General features: G+C 38.1%; 1 protein-coding gene across 2 annotated transcripts in view; it reads left to right on the top strand.

Annotated features, from left to right (window-relative positions):
- Prkg2 (protein kinase cGMP-dependent 2) overlaps positions 1-21225 on the top strand; it is an 89858-nt gene that overhangs the window by 52183 nt on the left and 16450 nt on the right. For both annotated transcript variants that reach the window (XM_059275242.1, XM_059275241.1), the window contains exons 12-14: positions 1745-1834; positions 2964-3105; positions 19261-19424. In XM_059275242.1, the coding sequence (XP_059131225.1) occupies positions 1745-1834; positions 2964-3105; positions 19261-19424 (396 nt within the window). The remainder of the gene's footprint in view (positions 1-1744; positions 1835-2963; positions 3106-19260; positions 19425-21225) is intronic.

Genomic DNA, 21225 nt, shown 5'->3' with positions numbered 1-21225 from the left:
ATTTATATTTTTCCAGAATTCCCTTTTAAAATGAATATTCACTAATGAACTGTGATGGGCAGCTTAAGGGTTGTATTCGTTTTTACAATACGAGCTGCTGCAAAGTGCCTGACATGCAGGATAGCAGTGATGGTGTCTAGAATACTATCAGGGAAGACGTTTACCATGCCGAGGCTTACATGGAAGGGACTCAGAATTAGACAGGGATGGCAGTGAGATGATCATGTTTACATCACTGTTATGAGGAAGTGAACCAGAAACGTACATGTGTGTTTTCCAGTAAATGCTTATCAACAGTAATATATAAATAATGTATCATCAATATCTAATTTGATTAATTTATATGTAAAATGAGAAGCCATGGTTGTATAACTGATGGGAAAATAGATGTCCCGTGTGGCATCCAGCCGGGGCTATAGCTCTGGAGCCTACACTCTCAAACACTTTTATTTTCTGACTGGCCTGGTACTAACTTTGTGATCCAGGATAACCCTGACCTCACAGAAATCTTCTTGCTTCTGAGAGCTAGGATTACAAATGTGTGCCACCATGCCCAACTTCTAGAGAGACCACTTCCTGGAGTGTCCATGTCTGTGCATTCTCTGGCATCTCTGCTGACTGCTCCCATTTGGGTGTGCTGATAGTAAGAAAGGGGACTGCGACTTCTTTTTCCCCGTCTCCCATCTCCCCTCTCCCGTTCCTTCCCCATTCTTCTCTTTCTCTCCTCCTATTCTTCCTTACTTATTTTGATTTTAGGTATATGAGTGTTGGCCTGCATATATGTATGTGTACCACGTGCATAGGGGGTGGCCATGAAGGCCCCAAAGAGAGTGACAGATATCCTGGAGCTGGCATTATAGATGGCTGTGCGCTGCCATGTGGGTGTTGGGGACCGAACCTAGGTCTTTTGTGAGAGCAGCACATGCTGTAATTGCTGAGCCACCTCTATATCCCCTGACACAGGTTCTCTTTGAACTCTAAGCACCAGAAAATGTGTTCACCCAAAGTGTTGAATGTGGTGCACTGCCCAGGCACACTCCTCCAGGTCTGAGGCTCTCTTATTCCAGCTTTTGAGTATGGAGGCCTGTTAATTACACTAGCTCTGACCTTCTCAGGCATTGTTTTTAATGATAAGAGCCACTTTACGTACCATCTACTTTCCAGGGTCACCCGAGGGAAGCGGAGCTCTGAAGAGGTAGGCCTTTGTTGACACTAGATCATACAGCAAGCCCCTCACCCAGGCTGGTCCCCACCTCTAGGTGTCCTTGCCAAGTCACTCCCCACCAGCCTCACTACTTAAAAGTCTGTCCCTGAGTCTATTTCCAATACTAGGCAACCAGTTAGGGGACATACACCATGAATATAATGAACTGTTATGCAAGGCACTTATTGAAGTGATACATTCACAGGCCTGTGGCTTTGGAAAGGAAGGACAACCCCTATTTGGTAGTGAGATAATGAGCCACTTTATGATGAAGGTGGCCTTGGTGCTCAGCCTTTCAAGAATGATCACACTTTGACAGTGAAATGGAGATGAAGATGTTCAGTCTGTGCTAAGTAGAGGACAAGGTCAGAGAGTCAAGGCAATAGGAATGATCAAAGAGGGTTCGGTAGCAGCCCTGTGCAGTTGTTGGGTATCTGTGTGGAAATGGGAGTCATTTTTCCAAATGTTGCTGAAGTAACTTAACCAACTTAAAGAGGTTGGGAACTACATTTCTAATCATGTGTTCCTCTGTCTCCACAGATTATATCGTACTTTCAAGGACAATAAATATGTGTACATGCTTCTGGAGGCCTGCTTAGGTGGGGAGCTGTGGAGTATATTAAGGGACAGGTAAAGAAAAGAGATCTGTATGCAATAGCTCTTATCAGCTCACATCTGGGCTGGGCTATGAGGATGGTTCTAGGGCACAATTATAGGAAGACATTGTCACCACATATATGTGCTTACCCCAAAGACAACCCTGGTAAGTAGCAGCAAACCCACCTTTGAGGCTTGGCTCTCCAGGCTTTGGAAACTCGGATAACTTACCTCAGGATACAGAGAGTGAAGAAAACTGAGTTCTCAGGAATCAAACTGAGTTTTCTCTCCAAAGTCATACCTTTGATTATAAAATGTGAGGAACTGATACCACATTAAAAAAATCAATGTATAAAATTAGATAGCATCCTTATATGAAGTAACTCTAGTAAAAGATTAGTGGGAGTCCAACAGGGAAGTATTATGGCCAGCTTTATCTCGGGGTTACTGGTTGATGCTATGTAGCCAAGAATGAAATGATAAATTATGTAAGTCTTGGTCATGCTTTTCATTGAAATAGTTGCAAATCTCCAGAACATGCCACAGGAGTCTTAAAGTCTTCCTTTCTGTTTTGTATATTCATATGCGATTACCAGAAACAAATGCATAAATATAAGTTGTTTTTTATTTAGTGAAATTGTTGTAGTCTTTATAAATCCTTCCCATAAATTTCTTTATTACCTGTACATAGCCATTGGCATGTAAAATATATTTTAATGTTCATGATATTAAAAAAAAAAAACACTGCCAGAGGCTGGGGCAATGGCTCAGGAGGTTAACTGCTACTACATATGAATCAGGACCCAAGTTTGAATCCCCATAACCATGTAAAGCTGAGCTTGGTGCTATGGCTCTGTAACCCCAGTGTGCCCCCTGTGAGATGGTGGGTAATTCCTGGAAGCTTGGTGGCTAGCTAGCATGATGTACGTAGTAGCAATCAACAAAAACAAGACCTTTTATCAAATAAGGGGTAAGTCAACTTTGACACCTGGTTTCCACATGTGCACCATGACACATAGACACCCACAGTAACACACACATCTGCATGTGTGCATTCGCACACACACAGACACACCATGTAAATTTTATAATGTAATCTAGATGCCTAGGACAGCACCAGAGACATATTCAGAGAGCTAAGAAGAAAACAATGTAATTGCAGAGGCAGCTTCGATGAACCCACCTCCAAATTCTGTGTTGCCTGTGTGACAGAGGCGTTTGATTACCTGCATCGACTAGGCATTATCTACAGAGACCTGAAGCCAGAAAACTTAATTCTGGATGCCGACGGCTACCTTAAGTTGGTAAGGCAGGTTTTCTTATTCATAGTATCCTGTGAGATGTTTCTACAACAAAGTCATGCTAGAGTTACAATCTTTTTTTAGTTTTGGTACAACTGCTATTTTTACTCTATGCTTAATACTATGTGCAATGTGATATGTATAGTCTATTTAAATGTTTATTTTTATGTGTATGAATGGATTGCCTGTGTGTGTGTGTGTGTGTGTGTGTGTGTGTGTGTGTGTGCATTGCATTCACACTTTGTGCCTGCAGAGCCAGAAGAGGGTATCAAATACCCTGGAACTGCAGTTACAGTTGTGAGCTGCCATGTAGGTGTTAGGAATTGACCTAGGTCTTCTGCAATATCAGCCAGTGCCCTTAACCTGAGTCATTTCTCCAGTAATTATCTATACATTCTTTTTTGACCCAGTATTTCAACTCTCTCTCTCTCTCTCTCTCTCTCTCTCTATATATATATATATATATATATATATATATATATATATATATATACACATATATGTATATGTAAAACTTTAACTCTTACTGAAGAGTCACATCATAAAATGCCTTTAGAATTTGTTAGTATTGTTTAATCTTTTAACTGTGTTTTGTTTGGGGCTGCATACAGGAACTGCCTTATGAAGAAAAAAGAAGTTAGTGTGATTTCTGTCTTTAGGTATGCACATCCTAAATAGGGAGAGGAGGAAACACGTGACCCTTGGTAGCTGTTTTGAAATCTTTTTGTTTGTTCTCTTAGGCCGTGAGCATTCAGAATCTATGAGAGTGCAGGCTCCATGGGGATCCGCTTTCCTTGCTGTCTATGTCTGGAGTTCCATCAATTCCCAATAGGAATCTACTGCTTATTACACAAGATCATAAAAGGATACCATATAAACTTCTTTCAGTGAGAAACTACTAGAACTTGATGGCCAAACTGAGGGAAAATCAGGGCACTTTGGACCTCAGGCTTCCTGAGGTCCATTCCCATAGCTCCTCAAACAAAGAAATTGTTACCTCTGGGTTTTGATGTAAGAAAATACCATTATTTACTGACCAGTTATCATATGCAGATGCTATGCTAAAACTTTCACAGCGAATCTATTCCATAGTGTATAAGATAAGTTTAATTGGTATAATTGTGAAATTTAGCCCAAGTGATTAAATTTGTTATGTTTAATTTCTAAGAGATCTTTTCCTATGAAGTAAAGTAAGAGTCCTTTCATGTGAAACCTGGCTTGCTTCCAAGAAACATTTTGATCCATTCAAGCTTTATTTTATCCATGAAAGACAGCCTTCAGAACGGGTGAGGTACAAACACAGGGCTTCAATCACTTCTCTTACTCACAATTCCTGTATTGACTATGCCTCCCACAGCTCCTTAGGGAAACTCTCTGGAATATACTAGAAGAAAGGAAAACTGGCATGAGTGCTGAAACTGTTTATTAAATTTATCTTACTTTTCATAGTTGTTCTTTTCCAAAACTTCAGATCATGTATTTAATATTTATAGGAATGGATGACAATGACTCCTCTATTTACCATCATTATCTGGCCTTCTCATTTATTTATCAGCCAACAAAATAAACAGTTAGTGATTTTAGTTATTTTAAAAGTCAGCGTTGAGTTTTCAATTACCAATTACATTTAAAACTAGATATCCTGAATTACTATTGCTACAAATGTTCAAAAATACCAGATGAGACACGAAAAAGAGTGCTAGTGATGTATGAATGCATTCATTAGATGACACAGGAGTTTCTGTGGGCCTGGGAAGAAGGCAGATCAGTGTGAGTGGTGACCAAACCCTGAAAGGACCAAGATGTACAATTGTCTCACATGGGCAAAGCCCCAGGTTAAGTCTTCAGCACCAACATTGAAGCTGCTGACTTGCATGTACCATCAAGTCTAAATGACCTAGAAGTCTGATTTAGTAGTCGTGCCATTGAGGAATGGCAGACCTAACTTTAGATCTGGGCATTGTGGGAAAGTGAGCTGAGGACTCTGTTCAGTGGCAGGAACCACACAGGATAAACAAATACCAGACTTCTAAAGACAGTACATGCAAACAAATATGCTTTTCTCATCATTAGCTCATGGTAGAGGGATGGAAAAAGTCTCCTCTAAGAATTCTTGGCCACAAGCTGCTCTTAATGGAAAAATCCAAGCAAAGATGTAAATGAAAATGAATCCACACTGGAACTATGCCCATGTTCCTAAGCATCACTGCATATTCTTTTAAAAATAATACGCTGTCGACTCAGGACACAAAGAACTTCTGGAGGTGAAGTTCCAGGAAAGACAAGCTCATGTTAAAAATATATTAATAATAAATGTATGAAAAAAAAAACACATAGTAACTACCATGGGCATTAGTTGCCAAAAGAATAAAGAATAGGAGTAGATGCTTAAGTGCCTTGGGACTTTCAAAAAGAGATCTCAGAAGTTTGGAGAAAGATCTAACAAATAAGGTGTCTGCTGAGAAAATACGACTACAATAATTAATTAAATATATAATGGAAGTTTTTAATTTAATGGAGTCACTTGTGTTAGACCATCCTGATACAGCTAATTTATATATAAAACATGAAGGCACTAGAGAGCAATACAAATAAATAAATATCTAAGCCTTGATAAAGGGCATCCTGTTAGGTGATACCCCACATTTAAAAACTGCTGCATAGGTGTTTATTGAGAACTTGCCTCAGTATATAAGTAATTAGGATTAAACCTTTAGTTAACATCCTACCCAATGAGTGGTATTGGACATTCTTCCATTAGATGGAGAACAAGAAGAGATTATTTGATTTTAAAATATTAACATTGTAGTAGGTTTCAGTAAGTGAAATAAACCAAGAAAGGGCAACAAAAGGCCCCAAATCAGAAAATCAAATGAGTCACCTCTCTTTATTTGAATACAGCATGAATTTTTATTTATTATTTTATTATTATTATTTATTTTATTTTATTTAATATTATTTAGAGAAGTCTAGATAATTCATTAAAGAAGTACTTAGAATGGGTGAGTTAGGCATTGTTGGCACAAAATAAATAAACAAGTAAAAATTTTCTTTTTTACATAGTAATGATAAAATCTCATAAATGAAATAAAATAACATAACATCAAAATTGTAAAATATTATATTAAAATAGCATCATCATTGTGAAGAAAAAAGTAAATTGTATAAAGATGTATAATAGCTCTTCATTGGAAATCATAGACCATTAATACAAATAATTAAATGGTACTGTACACTATGTTCATGATTTGTAGAAAGTAATAGTATATAAAGCAGAATTGTCTAAAGATGCCTATGTTTTCCGAGTTGATTTATAGATTCAATGTCAATGCAATCATAATCTGAGTAGACAGGTTTTAGACATGGAGAATGTTTTTCTAAACTCTACATGCAAATTTAGAATGTTAAGCAGAATTAGTATCTACATTTTCAAAGAAGAGCAACAAACCAAACATTACACTTTTAGGTGTCAAGTGTTCTTACAAATCTACAGTGGTCATAGTGATGTGCTATCGGTGTGAAGACAGACATGACCACGTAGACAAAAGCTCACGGATAGACATGCACCTTAGTGAGAGAATAAGGTACTGACGGAACAACTGAGGAACATCTACATGTGAAAGAAGAAAACAGCTGGTTCCTACCTTATACTGTATGCAGTAAGAAAGAAGTATTGTGCTATTACAGCTGGGAATGGCCACAGAGTTTCTAGAAAGTGAACAGTATTATTATTAAAATGGAAAGGATTCATTAGACTCCATAAAAGTCAGAAAATACTGATTATTGGAATATACTGCCAAGAAATCACATAGGCATGACATCAACTGGGAGAAATATTTATGCTTTATTTGCATAACAATGAGCTTGCATCTAGAATATCTAAAGAACTACCACAACTCGTTAATAATAAAAAAGAGCAACTATTGTTTTGAAGAGTCAAAAACCTTGAACACACATTTCATTAAAGCAGACATGGGAAGGATCATTCAGCTCTATCCAGTCATCAAGAAAATTCAATATAAAGCCACAAAGAAATGCCATTTCATAGCCACTACAATTAATATATTGAAAAATAAAAATTACAAGTGCTGATGAAGACATACCCACACGTTTCTGGTGTGAGAAGAAAATGGTAATCCATTCTGAAGTACGACTGGCCAGTTTCTTACAGGGCAAAACACAAACCTGGTCTAAGGTAACAATAAATCTTGGCATTTACTTAGGATAGTTGAAATCATGCTATTGAAAATATTATGTATGATTGTTCAAAACACCTTTGTTCCTAATAATTCCCAAGGTAGAATTAGCCCAAATATCCATCTTCAACTGCACATACTTGTATTTGGTCATACACCAGCATTAAGTGCTTCTTGGTCATACAAACAGATGGATGAGTTGCTGCAGGCAACAACCACGTTGAATGAAGGAAGCCACACACAAGAGACCTTCTCCATGATCACACTGATCAAAGATCTAGGATAGATGGCAAAAATCACAATAATGGTTGTCTCAAAGTTTGTAGGGAACGAAACCCACAGAGATTTCCCTGTATAGTGGTCACGACTGTTTCTGGTGGTGGTGGTGGTGGTGGTGGTGGTGGTGGTGGTGGTGGTGGCTGTGGCTGCAGTTGCAAGAGTTTAATCTTCATCAAATCCAGTGAATTGCACACCAGAGAGCTGTGTGTTTTATTCCATGTAAATTATTTGCCTGTTAGAATAATGTATTTGGAATGCTAAATAGAAAATTTCCACAAAAAGAGAAATCAGAGACTTAAAGAAAATTGACTAATTACAGAGAGTATAACAGAGTCATTAAATGTTAAAACTAAAAAAATTAAAATGAAGAAATTTGGAGAATGCAGTGAGGAAAAAAATGTTTGATTAGTGTTCAATACAGAAATAATATAGAGAGTGGGTTAAAAGAAGTATAAACAAACAAACAAACAAACTGGATAAAAGGCTGCTGGTGCCAAGCCTGGTGACAGACTCAGTTTGATCCCCAGGACTTATGTGGTGGAAGGAGAGAACTGACTCCTGCAAGGTACCCTCTGACATTCACATGCATACCATGATACACAGGTCCCTAGTTGCACACACATGTATGCAAGAGAGAGAGAGAGAGAGAGAGAGAGAGAGAGAGAGAGACAGGCAGACAAACAGACACAACAAGAGACAGAGAATAAATGAATAAATAAATGTAATTAAAAAAATTAAAAGCTGAGTGGTGGTGGCACACGCCTTTAATCCCAGCACTCAGGAGGCAGAGTCAGGCAGATCTTTGTGAGTTCGAGGCCAGCCTGGTCTACAGAGCGAGATCCAGGACAGGCACTAAAACTACACAGAGAAACCCTGCCTCGAAAAACCAAAAAAAAAAAAGCTGAAAATTTCCCACCCACACACTTGTACACATATATCACATACACAAATAACACAGTATCACACATACACACATACATATAAACTGAGTATCAGGTAAAGAAACACCAACATATCTACACTAGGATAAATTGTACTTGTTTGATCTCCTATTTTTTGCAAGTCAATCTAAAATGAATTTAAAATAGTAAGTATTGATGACCTCACAGGCTCTGTGAGCTGGGTCTTTGGAAGAGGATCAGTTAGGGTATGAGCTGCTGTCATTTTTGCTATGACCAATACCAGACACAAGCAATGGGTGGGGGGATAATTTATTTTGACTCATAGTTAGAAGGAATCATCCAACATGGTGGGGAAGTCCTGGAAGTGGGAGCTTGAGGCATCTGGTCACATTGCATCCACAGTTAGGAAGCCAAGAACAGTGACTGCTCTTGATCAGCTCCCTATCTCCTTGATAATGTCCAGCAGTTAGGATGGGTTTTCCTATATCAGTTAACCTAATCAAGACAATGCCTCACAGACATGCTCAGAGGCTAACCCAATCTAAATAATCCCTGACAGGCATGCCCAGAGGCCTGCTCCTAGGTAACTCTATGTCTTATCAGGTTCACAATCAGTATTAACCATGACATGATTCAATATCGCTCATGAAACTCTAGTTAGAAGTTGCCTGAGGCAATGGTCCCTTGAAGAGTTGCAGACTGGATAGGGTAGAGGATCCAATCTATCATGGCTTACAAGTTGGTTCTGGTTGTCCTTGGAGGCCTTAATTCTCCACATGAACCTCTTCATAAGCCTGGTTGAATGTCTATACCACAGGGCACATGGCTTCCTTCAGAGTGTGTCATCCAGGTAGCTTTGGATAAGCTACTTACCTTGTAAGACCTACTCATTGATGCCAGTAGTCAGCACTTTACTGTATTCTTTTGATCACACAGAGCAGGACAAATGGATCTTTGGATGTTGGCTATTGTAGCAGGGAAATAAGAATTTCAACAAAGAAAACCTTAAAAGAGGAAAAGCAGGTAGATGTAAGTGCAAAGATATAAAGGGAAGATATGTTGGGGAGGAGGGGACTTTCAGTAGATAGCTTACCAGAAACAAAAGAAGCCAGAATGCAGCAGAATATCATGCTAGAAATTATGAGCAAGAAAAACTGACAAACTTTAATTATAAGCCCAGAGTAGCCTTCTTCCAGGAAGGGTGCAATGGCATATTTAGACAAAGATGAGAGCTGTTTCCTATATAAAAAGCATATGATTATGGGAGGTGAAAAAATGAACCCCTGTCCCCCACCAAGTGCAAAGCAGCAAGGAATGGTGATCACAGGGCAGTGGTAAATCTGTCAACTCATTAAAAATTGTGGTGTAAATCAGTCATCACTGTAACACATCACACTAAATTGAGAAAATGCTAACTAACTCAACAGCAGCTTCATATACACTTAAAGTAGGAGTCACTAAAATTAAAATAGGAGGATAAAATGTCATCTTCAAAGAAGGCAGCAAGAAGAAATAGGAAATCCAGGGGGTGGGAAAAGAATATAAACTAAGAAATTAGAGAGAAATCCAAGATATGTAAATGAACTTAACTCTCCAGATTAAAAAAAAAGTATTGTCAAATGAAATTGTAAAAATTAAAATCAGCTATATGATGTTTGCAACAGAAAGACTTAAAATATGAGGTGCAGGAAGCTGAAATGAAGTATGAAAAAAGATATGTCTGGAAAATATTGAGTCAGTTCAAAAGCAGGGTTCACCGTGTGACTATCAGAGAAGTATTCCTAAAGATAAGGACATACCATTTGATGAGAGGGTTCATAGGTCATAGAAAAAGCCTGTTTTTTTTTAAAAAAAAATTCCTAATAAAATGCTTCAAAGTAAGCAGCAGACTGGCAGAATTAGGAGGCATGACCAGTTATAGACATTTTAATACACCACTCAGAAATTGATAGAACATTTGGACTATAGATTGCTAAAGCACTAGAAGATGTGTACAACACAGTTAATAAACTTGATCTAATAGGCTTGTGGAATATTGTTCCCAAAAGGTGTAGAAAGCACATGAGCAAAATTTTAGCAGATACTGGGCCATTAAGCAAGCTTCAGCAGAGAAAAATTTAGGGTTTGGGCTATTGGCAGGAAGCCCTGTAGAACTACTTCGACTGAGGGCTCCTGGGATGGTCAAAAGGGATGGGAATGGTGGCAGTACCTGGTTAAAGTATGGCAGGAATCACAAGGTCCTTGTAAAGATGACCTTGGCCTTGTATGTATGTATGTATGTATGTATGTATGTATGTATGGGAAGTTAGACATGTAATGAAGGAAAGTAAGGAAAAAGTTTTCATTAGGAAAATGAAACAGAAATTCTGGGGAGAAAATTCTTAAGTAATAGAAAAGCTTAGGTTTTGGGCTGTGTACTTTAGAGGGTCATAAGAATGTGGCCATTGCAGGTAATTACAGACATTATGTCTGTGGTAGAGAAGACCACATTCTGTTCTTCCTCTTCAGTCATGGGTGAAATAGGCTTTCATTTTGTTTAGTTTGCTACATTGATTTGTTCTGAGTCAGATTCTACCTCAGTCCAGGATGTCTTCACCAGGAAACACTCTGGGTGCAGATGGAAGAACCAAAGGATCATGAATAGTCTCACACGTCTCTCCCCTGACAATGCTGTAATTTCTTAAATCTTGCTTCACTTTCCAAGCCACGGAAAGCTGATGAAGGCAGTAGTGCTAAGAAACCCTTGTCTAGTTCTTATGGACGACTTCATCAAACCACTATTGAAATGTATTGTGCTATTTAAAGCTTAAGGAAAACTCACTCTGTAGATGGAAGTTTCTGTCCATAAGCCCCTCCCAAGGAACCACACAGAGGCTTAATATTAATTATAAATGCACGGCCAAAACTCAGGCTTGTTACTAGCTAACTCTTACATTTAAATTAACCCAGTTTTTATCTATGCCTTGCCATATGGCTTGATACCTTTTCTCAGTATGGTGTGCCCATCTTGCTTCTCTCTTTATTGCTCACTATTCCTCTGACTCTGTCTTTCTTCCTCCCAACATTCTCTGTCTGGCTCTTCCCCCTAACCTTATCCCATCCAGCTATTGGTTAGTCACCTTCTTTATTAAACGAATCACAGCAACATATATTCACACAGTGTAAAGGAATACTCCATGTTTCTCCCTTTTTGTCTAATTAAAAAGGAAAGTTTTAACTTTAACATAGTAAAAATTATATACAACAAAACAGTTATTGAGAATTACAGTTGCAATATCGAGTCCATTTGTATTTGGCAAATTTAGAGAAAATACTCTACTATTTGTCATACCTTTGTGACTTTAAAGTTTTATACCTAATTTACCTTTTATCATAACTAAGGAAAACTTTAACTATGACTATCTAATCTTTAACTCTGTCAAAAACCCCAGAAGGGTGAAATGTTACCTAACGACAGTGACATCTGGCTACCTGGACAGTCACCCTAGGTTCTTTGGTAACATTGGTGCATCCAACTTTAGCCTACAGGCCTAGTATGTCTGACAGACATTTCTGGGAAACAGGGAATTTTGAAGGACTGTCCTACCTTGTCTGCCCAGAGGCCCATATCCCAGGTGATTCTAAATTCTGTCAAGCTGACAACACTAACCACCACAAAGGGTTGATAAAGTTTTAAATATTTTGACTAAAATAAAAGTAAACCCAATGTATCATGATTTGTGTAATCTTCCCTAAAGCAGTGTTTGTAGAGAAACATAAAGCATTGAATACCCGTATTATAAAAGGAGAAGGATCAAAAATCAACCATATATATTCATGACTAAGGGAACACCAAACAGAAACAGAGGCAAAACATTACATTCAAATGCCTACAAGATAAAAAAAAAAAAAAACTATCAGTGTAGAAACCATTACAAATGGGAACAGAAAATCCATAGAGAAAATTAATCAATTTAAATACTGATGCTTTGAAATGCTCAATAAAAATGATAAATCTCAAGTTTAAATAGTAAGAAAAAAAGAAAGGGCTCACAGATTATTAGTATTACAAATGTAGGAGATATTACGAGCTTTGTGAATACTAAGATGCTGATAAAGTAACTCTGTCAATAGCTTAGATGAAATGGGCAAATTCTCTGAAAGGCATATTCTTTCAAGGAAGAAATAAAATGTAGATAAGTTCATGATTGATAAAGGATCAAAGGTGATCTGCCTGACAAAGATAGTCTTAAAATTCAACCAACCAACTAACAAACAAACAAAAGCCAGAACCTGGTACTGGAGTAACTGCATCTACAACCCACCCCAAGTAACCCACACAGAGAACTTGTGCCCTGCACAAAACTAGGTCAAAATCAATCACAGACATAAATATTAAATACTAACTCATAAGACTCCTAGACAATAATGTAGGGGACACATGGATGACCTTGAGAATGGTGATGATTTCTAAGGTACATATGGGAGAAATAATTGATAAACCAGACTTCACTGAAATTAAAAGGAATTGATCTGTTAAAGACAAGCCAAAGTCCAGAGAAAAACATTTTTAAGAGGACATATTTGATAAGAGACCATTGTAAAAAAATGTACAAAATATTTAAAGGAAAATAATAAACAACTTGATTAAAGTTAGGCTAATGACACCTATGGATGGCTTACCATAGAAAATTTCAGATGGGAAGGAGACATATGAGAAATACAAAATCGTAGACTGTTGGGGGGTTAGACACTACAACTCCGCCACCACATGTATGTTAAAGTGGTTAAAGTCTAGAACATGGATGACAAGTGCTCAAGAATTTGGAGTGTTGGGAATCTCATTCAGTACTGGAATAATGCAAATGGCATGGCTGTTTTGGAAGACAGTGTGTTAGTTTCTTAGCAAAGTAAGCATACATTGACCAATTGCGCAATTATATTCTTTGTACTTACTGTAAAGAGCTGGAAACTATGATCACTTAAAGACCTGGACATAAATGTTTATAGCTTTACCATAATTGCTGAATCTTGAGAGCAACCAAGATGTCATTCAGTGGGTTTATGGGTTTATCACAAAGCTGAACTATAGATAAACTGTGGTCAAGGCAAGTAATGGAAAATTATCCAGTGCTAAAAATAAGTGAGTTCTCAAATCATGAAAGGGCGTGCTGGAAACTTTAAATGCTGTTGGTAAACAAAATAAAGCCATTCTAGAAATGTTACATGCTGTATTATTTAAACTGTAAAACATTTTGTTAAAGGAAAAACTCCTGGAGACAGTGAAAACATTAATTATTAAGATGCAGGATGCGGAAGAGGCATCAGCAGAGCTAGTTTTCAGACAGTAAAATTACTCTGTATTGCATACAACTATAGAAACATGGAATTGTATATTTTTTCAAGCCTATTATACATCAGTTGAGTCCTAATGTAAAGGAGGGACATTTGCGGATGAGAATGGGTCAATATGGGTTCATCAGTTGCAAAAAATGCCCTGCTTTGATATAGATAGTAACAGTGAGCGAGGCTGAGCATGAAAGGAACAGGAAGTAGATGAGGAAACTTTACTGAGAAACTTGAAAAGTTTTATACAATGATGTTAAAAGATCTAAATTAATAGAGGATGTGGCTCATTTCCCTGTCTAGGCGGAGGTAGACAACTTAGTCTTCTTTCTGGGTCATTGTGACCAAGTGACATAGCTGTAGCTCATGAAATAATAGCAAAGCTGTTCATCCACTCACAAATCTGGCTTATCAATGTTTTGTGAAGTGGGTCTCTGTACTCTTTCTGGATTGTTGTCAACAAACACAGACAATTAGAGCTGGCAGAGCCATCACATTTGAAGCCTGTGCCCCTGATTCACTATTTCAAAATCCACTTATATCCCAGGGAAATCCATCATGTGAGTAAGAATTAATTAATGGACAGTTAAAACTTTAATATCTTCCTGGATCTATTTTTGTAGTATCTTGTGTTACATATCTCAGCTCAGACAGACACGTCATGTTTGGAAACAGGAAGACTCCTCATCCTTGAGGAAGCAGTACCCTGTAAGTTGATCTACCGTCCTGATAGGCTTCTAATGACATTTCCACCAGAGCTGTTCCTGATGCTTGCCAAGCTGACGCTAGGAACTTATGTTAGAATACTCATGCACTCAGAATAGCCAAGGCATTTATGAGGCTGAATAAGGAAACCCAGGTAGAAAAAAAAAATTGTCTCCTCAGTGATGTGAGCTGATTATAGCTCAACTACTCGCCAGCAGAGGAAGGGTGGGTTGGAACTGTAGTGGTTTTATCCGTACAGAGAGTAAAAGCATGTTAATTCAATGGTATCACAATACAGCAGCAAGCATAAGTAGACTTCATTGTTTGGTAAATTCACCATCATGGGTTTGAGTAAAAACTATCATGTTGCCCCAAATCAGTATAAGATTGACCTAAAGATTAAAAACTAGAAACTGTGTCATATTTGCGAGAGTGGGTATGTGGTAAGGTTAGAAATGAATGGAAACATTGATAGATAAATGTGTGCGTTAGAGTGTGGGTGGTCACTTGGCCACATGCAAGAACACATAGGATAGAACTTCCATCTCAGTTCTCTTCTAGTGACTGAGCTTGTGGGGCACTGGGGCCTTCTGCTTCTCATGCATTTGTGTCACACTTTTGATGTATCAAGTATTTCCTAATGTAAAATATGAAAATAATCACTGGCCTCAACCATTTTCTGCAGATGCAGCATTACTAGCTAAATTACTAGGTGAGAGTTGAACTTGTCCACCATCATTATATCTACCACATGAGGCTGCTTCTGCTTTAAATATCTTCTACCTCAATTTATGTGTTGCAAGAGACTTATCTTTGAATGCTGGATGGGGTCTCACAGAATGCAAGTATGCATGGTGGCTTTTCTGACCACAGTATATCTTATTTAAACTGACCTTAACAATTAACCACCCTTTTCCCCCTATAACAAGCACAAATTGAATACACACCATGTTCCAAACACAGTTGACTACAAAATGGATATGTGAGAATGCTTCTCAATGAGCTAGGTTTAGTGATCCAGAAATTGCTACCCAAAGGCATGTGACCATGAGGTATAAATAGTGGTAAAGAACCTGGAAGGAGAGAGAAGTAAGTTTTGTGACTTAGGGAAGGCTTCAGGGAGACAGTACTGCGAGATGAACCCACAAGGATTTTCCTAGTTTGCCTTTGTAGATAATATTCTTCCCTTTATCTTGTTCAGCTCAGTACTCTTGAGTTTTCGGTGAATCCCTCTGCCTCATCTAGAAGGGGATGTTTCATAAGAGACTCTTCTGCCTCTTCCTCTGTCTCTCCCGCTGCCACTCCAAGAAAAGCTCCATTGCTCTCCGCTAGGGAAGGATGTTCATCAATGGTGTGAGTTGGCAGAAAAAGAATCCATTTCCCATCTCCCAAAGCCACCATGCATATTTGCATTCTGTGAGACCCCATCTAGCCTGAAGTAAAGAAGGTGTCCTAAAAATGCCACATAAATACTTTTTGGGAGTGTTATGTCTCCATGAGTCACCTGCCTTAATTAGACTGGTCACTTTGTGCCCATTTCTTATGTGAATGAACCACTATCTGAGAAATTTGCTACCCCAGAGAGACACTTCTGAGGAGGGAAAAAAAGATCATTGCCGCTGGACACAGCTTTAAGAAGCTACGTGGTGATTTTTCTGTTTCTGAATGATGCAATCATGGCTCCAGGTTTGGAAGTACCTCAAATCCTTCTAGTTTATTTCAGCCATTAGAAATATGTTTGAAAGCTCTCAGCTCAATGTAAGCCATCTTTAGTAGCGGAAATTTAATGCAGACCATTAAAAATCTGTGAATACCTTTTCTAGAGATCCCCAAAGCCTAGTTTTTCAATCAGAATTTGGAAATAAAGGGAGAGGGTGTCAGCTTTCTTCTCCCTATGGTCCCTTGAGGACATGAATCATCATACTCTTTCTTCCAAAGGGCTTTTGGTGGTTTACAAACCCATGTCAGATCTGCATGTCCTTTCTGCCTCCCTTGCCTCCATGTACCACGGCCCAGTCACATTGACCTTGGCAGACCTTGAACTGACCACCAATGTTGGCTTCTTAGACCTTTGTGCTGTCTCTTCCTCCTGGAAAGACCCTCTTCCTCAGAATAGTTACAGAACTGTCTCTTATTTCATTCAGATTTCTGTTCAAATCTGCTCAAATGCTATCTTGTTGAAGTATGTTCTTCTGGTCACTTTGTTTCAAGTGCAGTTCATCTTGCTCTCTGCACCTAAATCTTCTGTGTGTTTCTCCACAGCATGTCTCATCATGTGACATCATATTATTATCATGATACATTTCCAGGCTCACTATTTTTCTTTTCTTTTTGATAGAAGCTCCTTGAGAACTAGAGCGTTGTATATGTCCTGGTACTGGCTATAGGATGATGTTCACTGAGTGTCACTGAATAAAATTAAGAGAAGCTTACCTTTCTACCATCTAGAGAAGAAGGAGAAAGGCTCCCTGGTGTAGCCATGGTGCTGAGATGGGGTGGGGGAGCTTGCCTCTTATAGAAAATGCACAGAAGTTGACATAGAAGTATATTAGTAAGAATTTTGGGTTGCTCTGAATGCCAACTTATCCTGGCTAAATGTATTACATCAAAGTTGGCTTGACTCAAGTAGAGAAAGAAAGTGATACAATTTTGTAAATCTTGGAATGTTAGTATAATTATTACCACCTCATTGAGCCAATATGCAAATATTGCAAGAGCATATCAGCAATTCAAATTAAAATATATTATCCTAAAAATTAAAATAGCTCTCCTAAATAACCAATGAACTTCTAGTAATTCTTAAAAGGGAAATTAAATGGAATTAAAAAACAGTCTAGAAGCTGTTATAAACCAACAAAATGCAATGTTTTGTATATGCATTTATACAATTGCAGCTATAAGTGCTGCGTTTTCACCTCTTAAGTTTCAGTCTTTATAAAACTAGCTGGGGCTTTCATTACTGTTTCTCTCTCTGAGGAATATGTAGATGTTCTCATCTCAGCTGGTTACAGAGTTTAATTTTATAATATTCCCAGACATCTCTCAGATTTAATCTTTGTGAGTCATGCTGTGTAGTTGAAGGCAAACAGGAAAAACTCACTTTGAATTAAGTTGTTTGAATTCCCTTTTTTCAATAAAGAAATCTTTGCCACTATGTGATAAGTATGAAAAAGTCTCAGAAAAGGGGTGGGTAGTTTCTAAGAGATTTCTTTAAGGAAAAACAAACACTTTAAACATGAACATTTGAACAAACACAGAAGTTAAATGTTTTAGTTTCTGGCCCCCACTTTTTGAAGTAAGGGCTGATTCTGATGTTAACTCTCTCCACTTTTTTTTGTTTGTTTATTTTTTGTTTTTTTGAGACAGGGTTTCTCTGTGTAGTTTTGGTGCCTGTCCTAGATCTTGGTCTGTAGACCAGGTTGGCTTCGAACTCACAGAGATCTGCCTGCCTCTGCCTCCCGAGTCCTAAGATTAAAGGCATGCACCACCTCCGTCTGGCCTCTCTTCACTTTTAAGCATAGATTATTGCCATGATATTGAAATTATCCACATACAATCAAGCCATTAAAATGGGCATGATGAGCCCAGGAACAATTTCTATGCCTGTTACCTGAGGGAAGTAGAAAAAGTTAAAATGAAATCTGTGTGCTTTAGAGATGAATAGGTACATGCTCACGTCCGTCCTGTGCAAGGAAGTCAACTGTTGTTCTGCAGGACTGGGTTTCAGTTAGACACACTGCACCATTCAGTGAAAGGCTGAGGAAGCTCTGGCCTCCTTTCTTGTCCGTTCTGCAGAGTTCGTTGGGTAAAAGTTTGGAGAAGTGAGAGATACATTCCAAAAGGCAGAGGAAGGGAGCACTGACTCCCTATCAAGGAAGAGTTCCTAACCCCTAGTCAGGGGCAACCTCGGGTGTCCCCTCCCGATGGCACCCATGCCCTCCCAGCCCTATCTCCCTAATCTTCTGGATGTTAGCTCGTTTTTCTTTTCACTCTGAGGTTATACTTTTTTCCCTGTTGTGTATCATAGAATGCTGTGTTAACTGTGCATGCATAGTTTTCCCAGCACTCAGCTTCTCATGGTGAACTCAATATAATGAGCTTAGAACAAAATCTAAGTCGAAGTGGGTACTGACCCTACATTTTCAGAATAAGTCAGTTAATGCTGGTACTATCTACCACCCACCTTGCTAGTGGGGACCAGAAGTGTTTGGAGCTCAGAGAAAATTCAGGAAAGATGTTGCTCACTTTGCTTTGGGCTGCTGAAATAGACAAAAGGTACACATTATGAAGTTTATCTTTGGGACTAGGCAGAGGTTTTAGCCTCCCTTCTTAATAATAGAGTCTTTCCCAAACTCTCAACTTTGCTATTATTTTAATCCCTGGTGGAGTTTTAAAGGCACATGTTTCTATCATTCCCTGCTTCTCTATTTAAGCCATTAGATAAGCCAGCAAATTAAAATATACTTTAGACTTGTTTGCTGGGATCATAAGAATGAATTTGAATTGTCTTCAAGGGTAATGAGGTATATGTGATGAAACCATCTCTGAACAACTTGATTGACATATAACTTAGAAAGAAATATCTGAGATTGTGTGTGTGTGTGTGTGTGTGTGTGTGTGTGTGTGTGTGTGTGTGTGTGTTTTAAAGGAAAGTTTGGGTTATATGAAAACTCATAGAAGTAACAGAAAACTTAAAAGCAGCATGCATACATTTTATAACATCTTAAGTTTTATTTGACATCCTGTCCCAGGTTGACTTTGGATTCGCCAAGAAGATCGGCTCTGGGCAGAAAACATGGACATTCTGTGGGACTCCAGAGTACGTGGCCCCTGAGGTCATTCTTAACAAAGGACATGACTTCAGTGTGGACTTCTGGTCCCTGGGAATTCTAGTATATGAGCTCCTAACGGGCAAGTAAGTGTGAATCTGCAGTTAGTGCAGTCTTGTCCAGCCTTGTCTTCAGAGCAGCCCAAAATAATTCACTAATGATAAAAATATAAAATTTAACAACCTGGAAATATTTTTTTTAAAGATTTCACATTCTCCTCTGTACATTGCTTCAAATACAGGGCTTGGATAGGAAGTGTAAAATATAGATAAAAGATTCAGAAAGTTAAAGCAAAGGTGTATAGAATTGTTATAGTTTACCTAAAATGGCAAGTTTCATTGTTACAGATAACATATTCAGTATGTGAAAGTTTTATAATCCAGAACAATGAAAGCTTTGGATTTAATGGAATTTCTTTCTTTTTAAATGAATGATGAAAACTGTTTTTCTAGTTCAGTAAAATTTACTGATCAATCACACTAAATTTAGCCAGATCCTTCCATCTCCCCAGATGTCATTAACCAGAAATGCTCAGAGAAAATCACAATGCTGAATTTAAATTTTAAATGCCCTGCCAACTCTTTTCCAAGGTGCTAATGAACAGAGTCAAGACGCAGCATGGGATTCAGCAGTTAAGAGTGGATTGTCATTCCCAAAGAGGTGAAAAGATGAGATGAATGAATCCGCTGTGGTTTCAAATATTCAACACAGTACAGTGTGTGTGTTCACCCACAAATGCATACAGGCACACACATGTGCAAAGAAAATACAGCGTACTCCACATTTGTAAACTACTTCACTGTTGGCAAAGCATATATACATACAACCTAGCTTAGTTTTCACACACTTGTATTGACTAGATGAGGTAGGAGTTTTTATTATTATTTTATGATTCACATTTTTTTGGATTATTTTATGGTTTAAATCATACAGGTTAGACAACTAGGCCACAAAGCTTTCTGCCTGAGATCAGTAATTTGATCCCAGACCTTCTGGCCCTCTCTGTGAGGTACTTTCCATGACACATGCTTGCTTTATGACCCTTTATAGTCAATTGTGCTCAATGTTAGTTTCAGAGAGATTTGCACTTGGAATTTTCTAAGTAATACTGAAATGGGTCCCTTAGTGGGGGGTGTAAATATCAACATACACGTGACAAAACATATTTCATAGAATCTTCTCGAACTTTCTTCTTTTTGCCACAGTAAGGACTTAAACAGGGTTTTACACACTCTAACAAAGTACTCTACCACTAAGCTATGATCTTCTTAAATGTCTTAAATAGTTCAATTTTAGTATTTAACTCAGTGTTAAATTACCCACGCCATAGTTCACATCTTTGTCCACATACACTGGGGAAATGCAAATCTGTATTTTATCTGAGTCAGTATTCATTATCTATAACAATGTTCAAATATTTATCATTTAAGATGTTGAAGGAAAAACGGAAAATTTCCTGGTAATCAGTGAGAAAGACAAGTTTGTTGAGGTGTGGCTAACCCTGGGTTCTTTCCAACTTTTTTTTCCTTGTCTTAGAAATTTCTAGGGGAGAGGTAGTGACATAGTGGTTCTTGGAGCTACTGGAAAGTTCATACGTCAGTCCTTGTCAGCTGGAGAATGTGTCATGTAGAATAGCAAAATAAAATGGGGAAGTAAAGGAGGGAGAGAAAGTACAACAGCCTGAAATTGCTAAGGTGGCCTTGAACTGTCATAAAGGCATTAGAAAGATATTTTGCCAAACGTTTTCAGGGTAGGGCAGTAGAAGTGCTCTTTTAACTGTGTAACCTAGTGTTTAAGGATATAAGGGAAAATGGAAAGAAAGAAAAAGAACCAAAGAAAGAAAGAAACACACTTGTAAATATGCGTGTGTGTGTGTGTGTGTGTGTG

This window comes from Peromyscus eremicus, chromosome 10 (genome assembly GCF_949786415.1).
Source record: "Peromyscus eremicus chromosome 10, PerEre_H2_v1, whole genome shotgun sequence".
NCBI classification, from domain to species: Eukaryota; Metazoa; Chordata; class Mammalia; order Rodentia; family Cricetidae; genus Peromyscus; species Peromyscus eremicus.
Note: the sequence above shows the minus strand (reverse complement) of the source record. Positions and strands in the feature narration are given on the sequence as shown.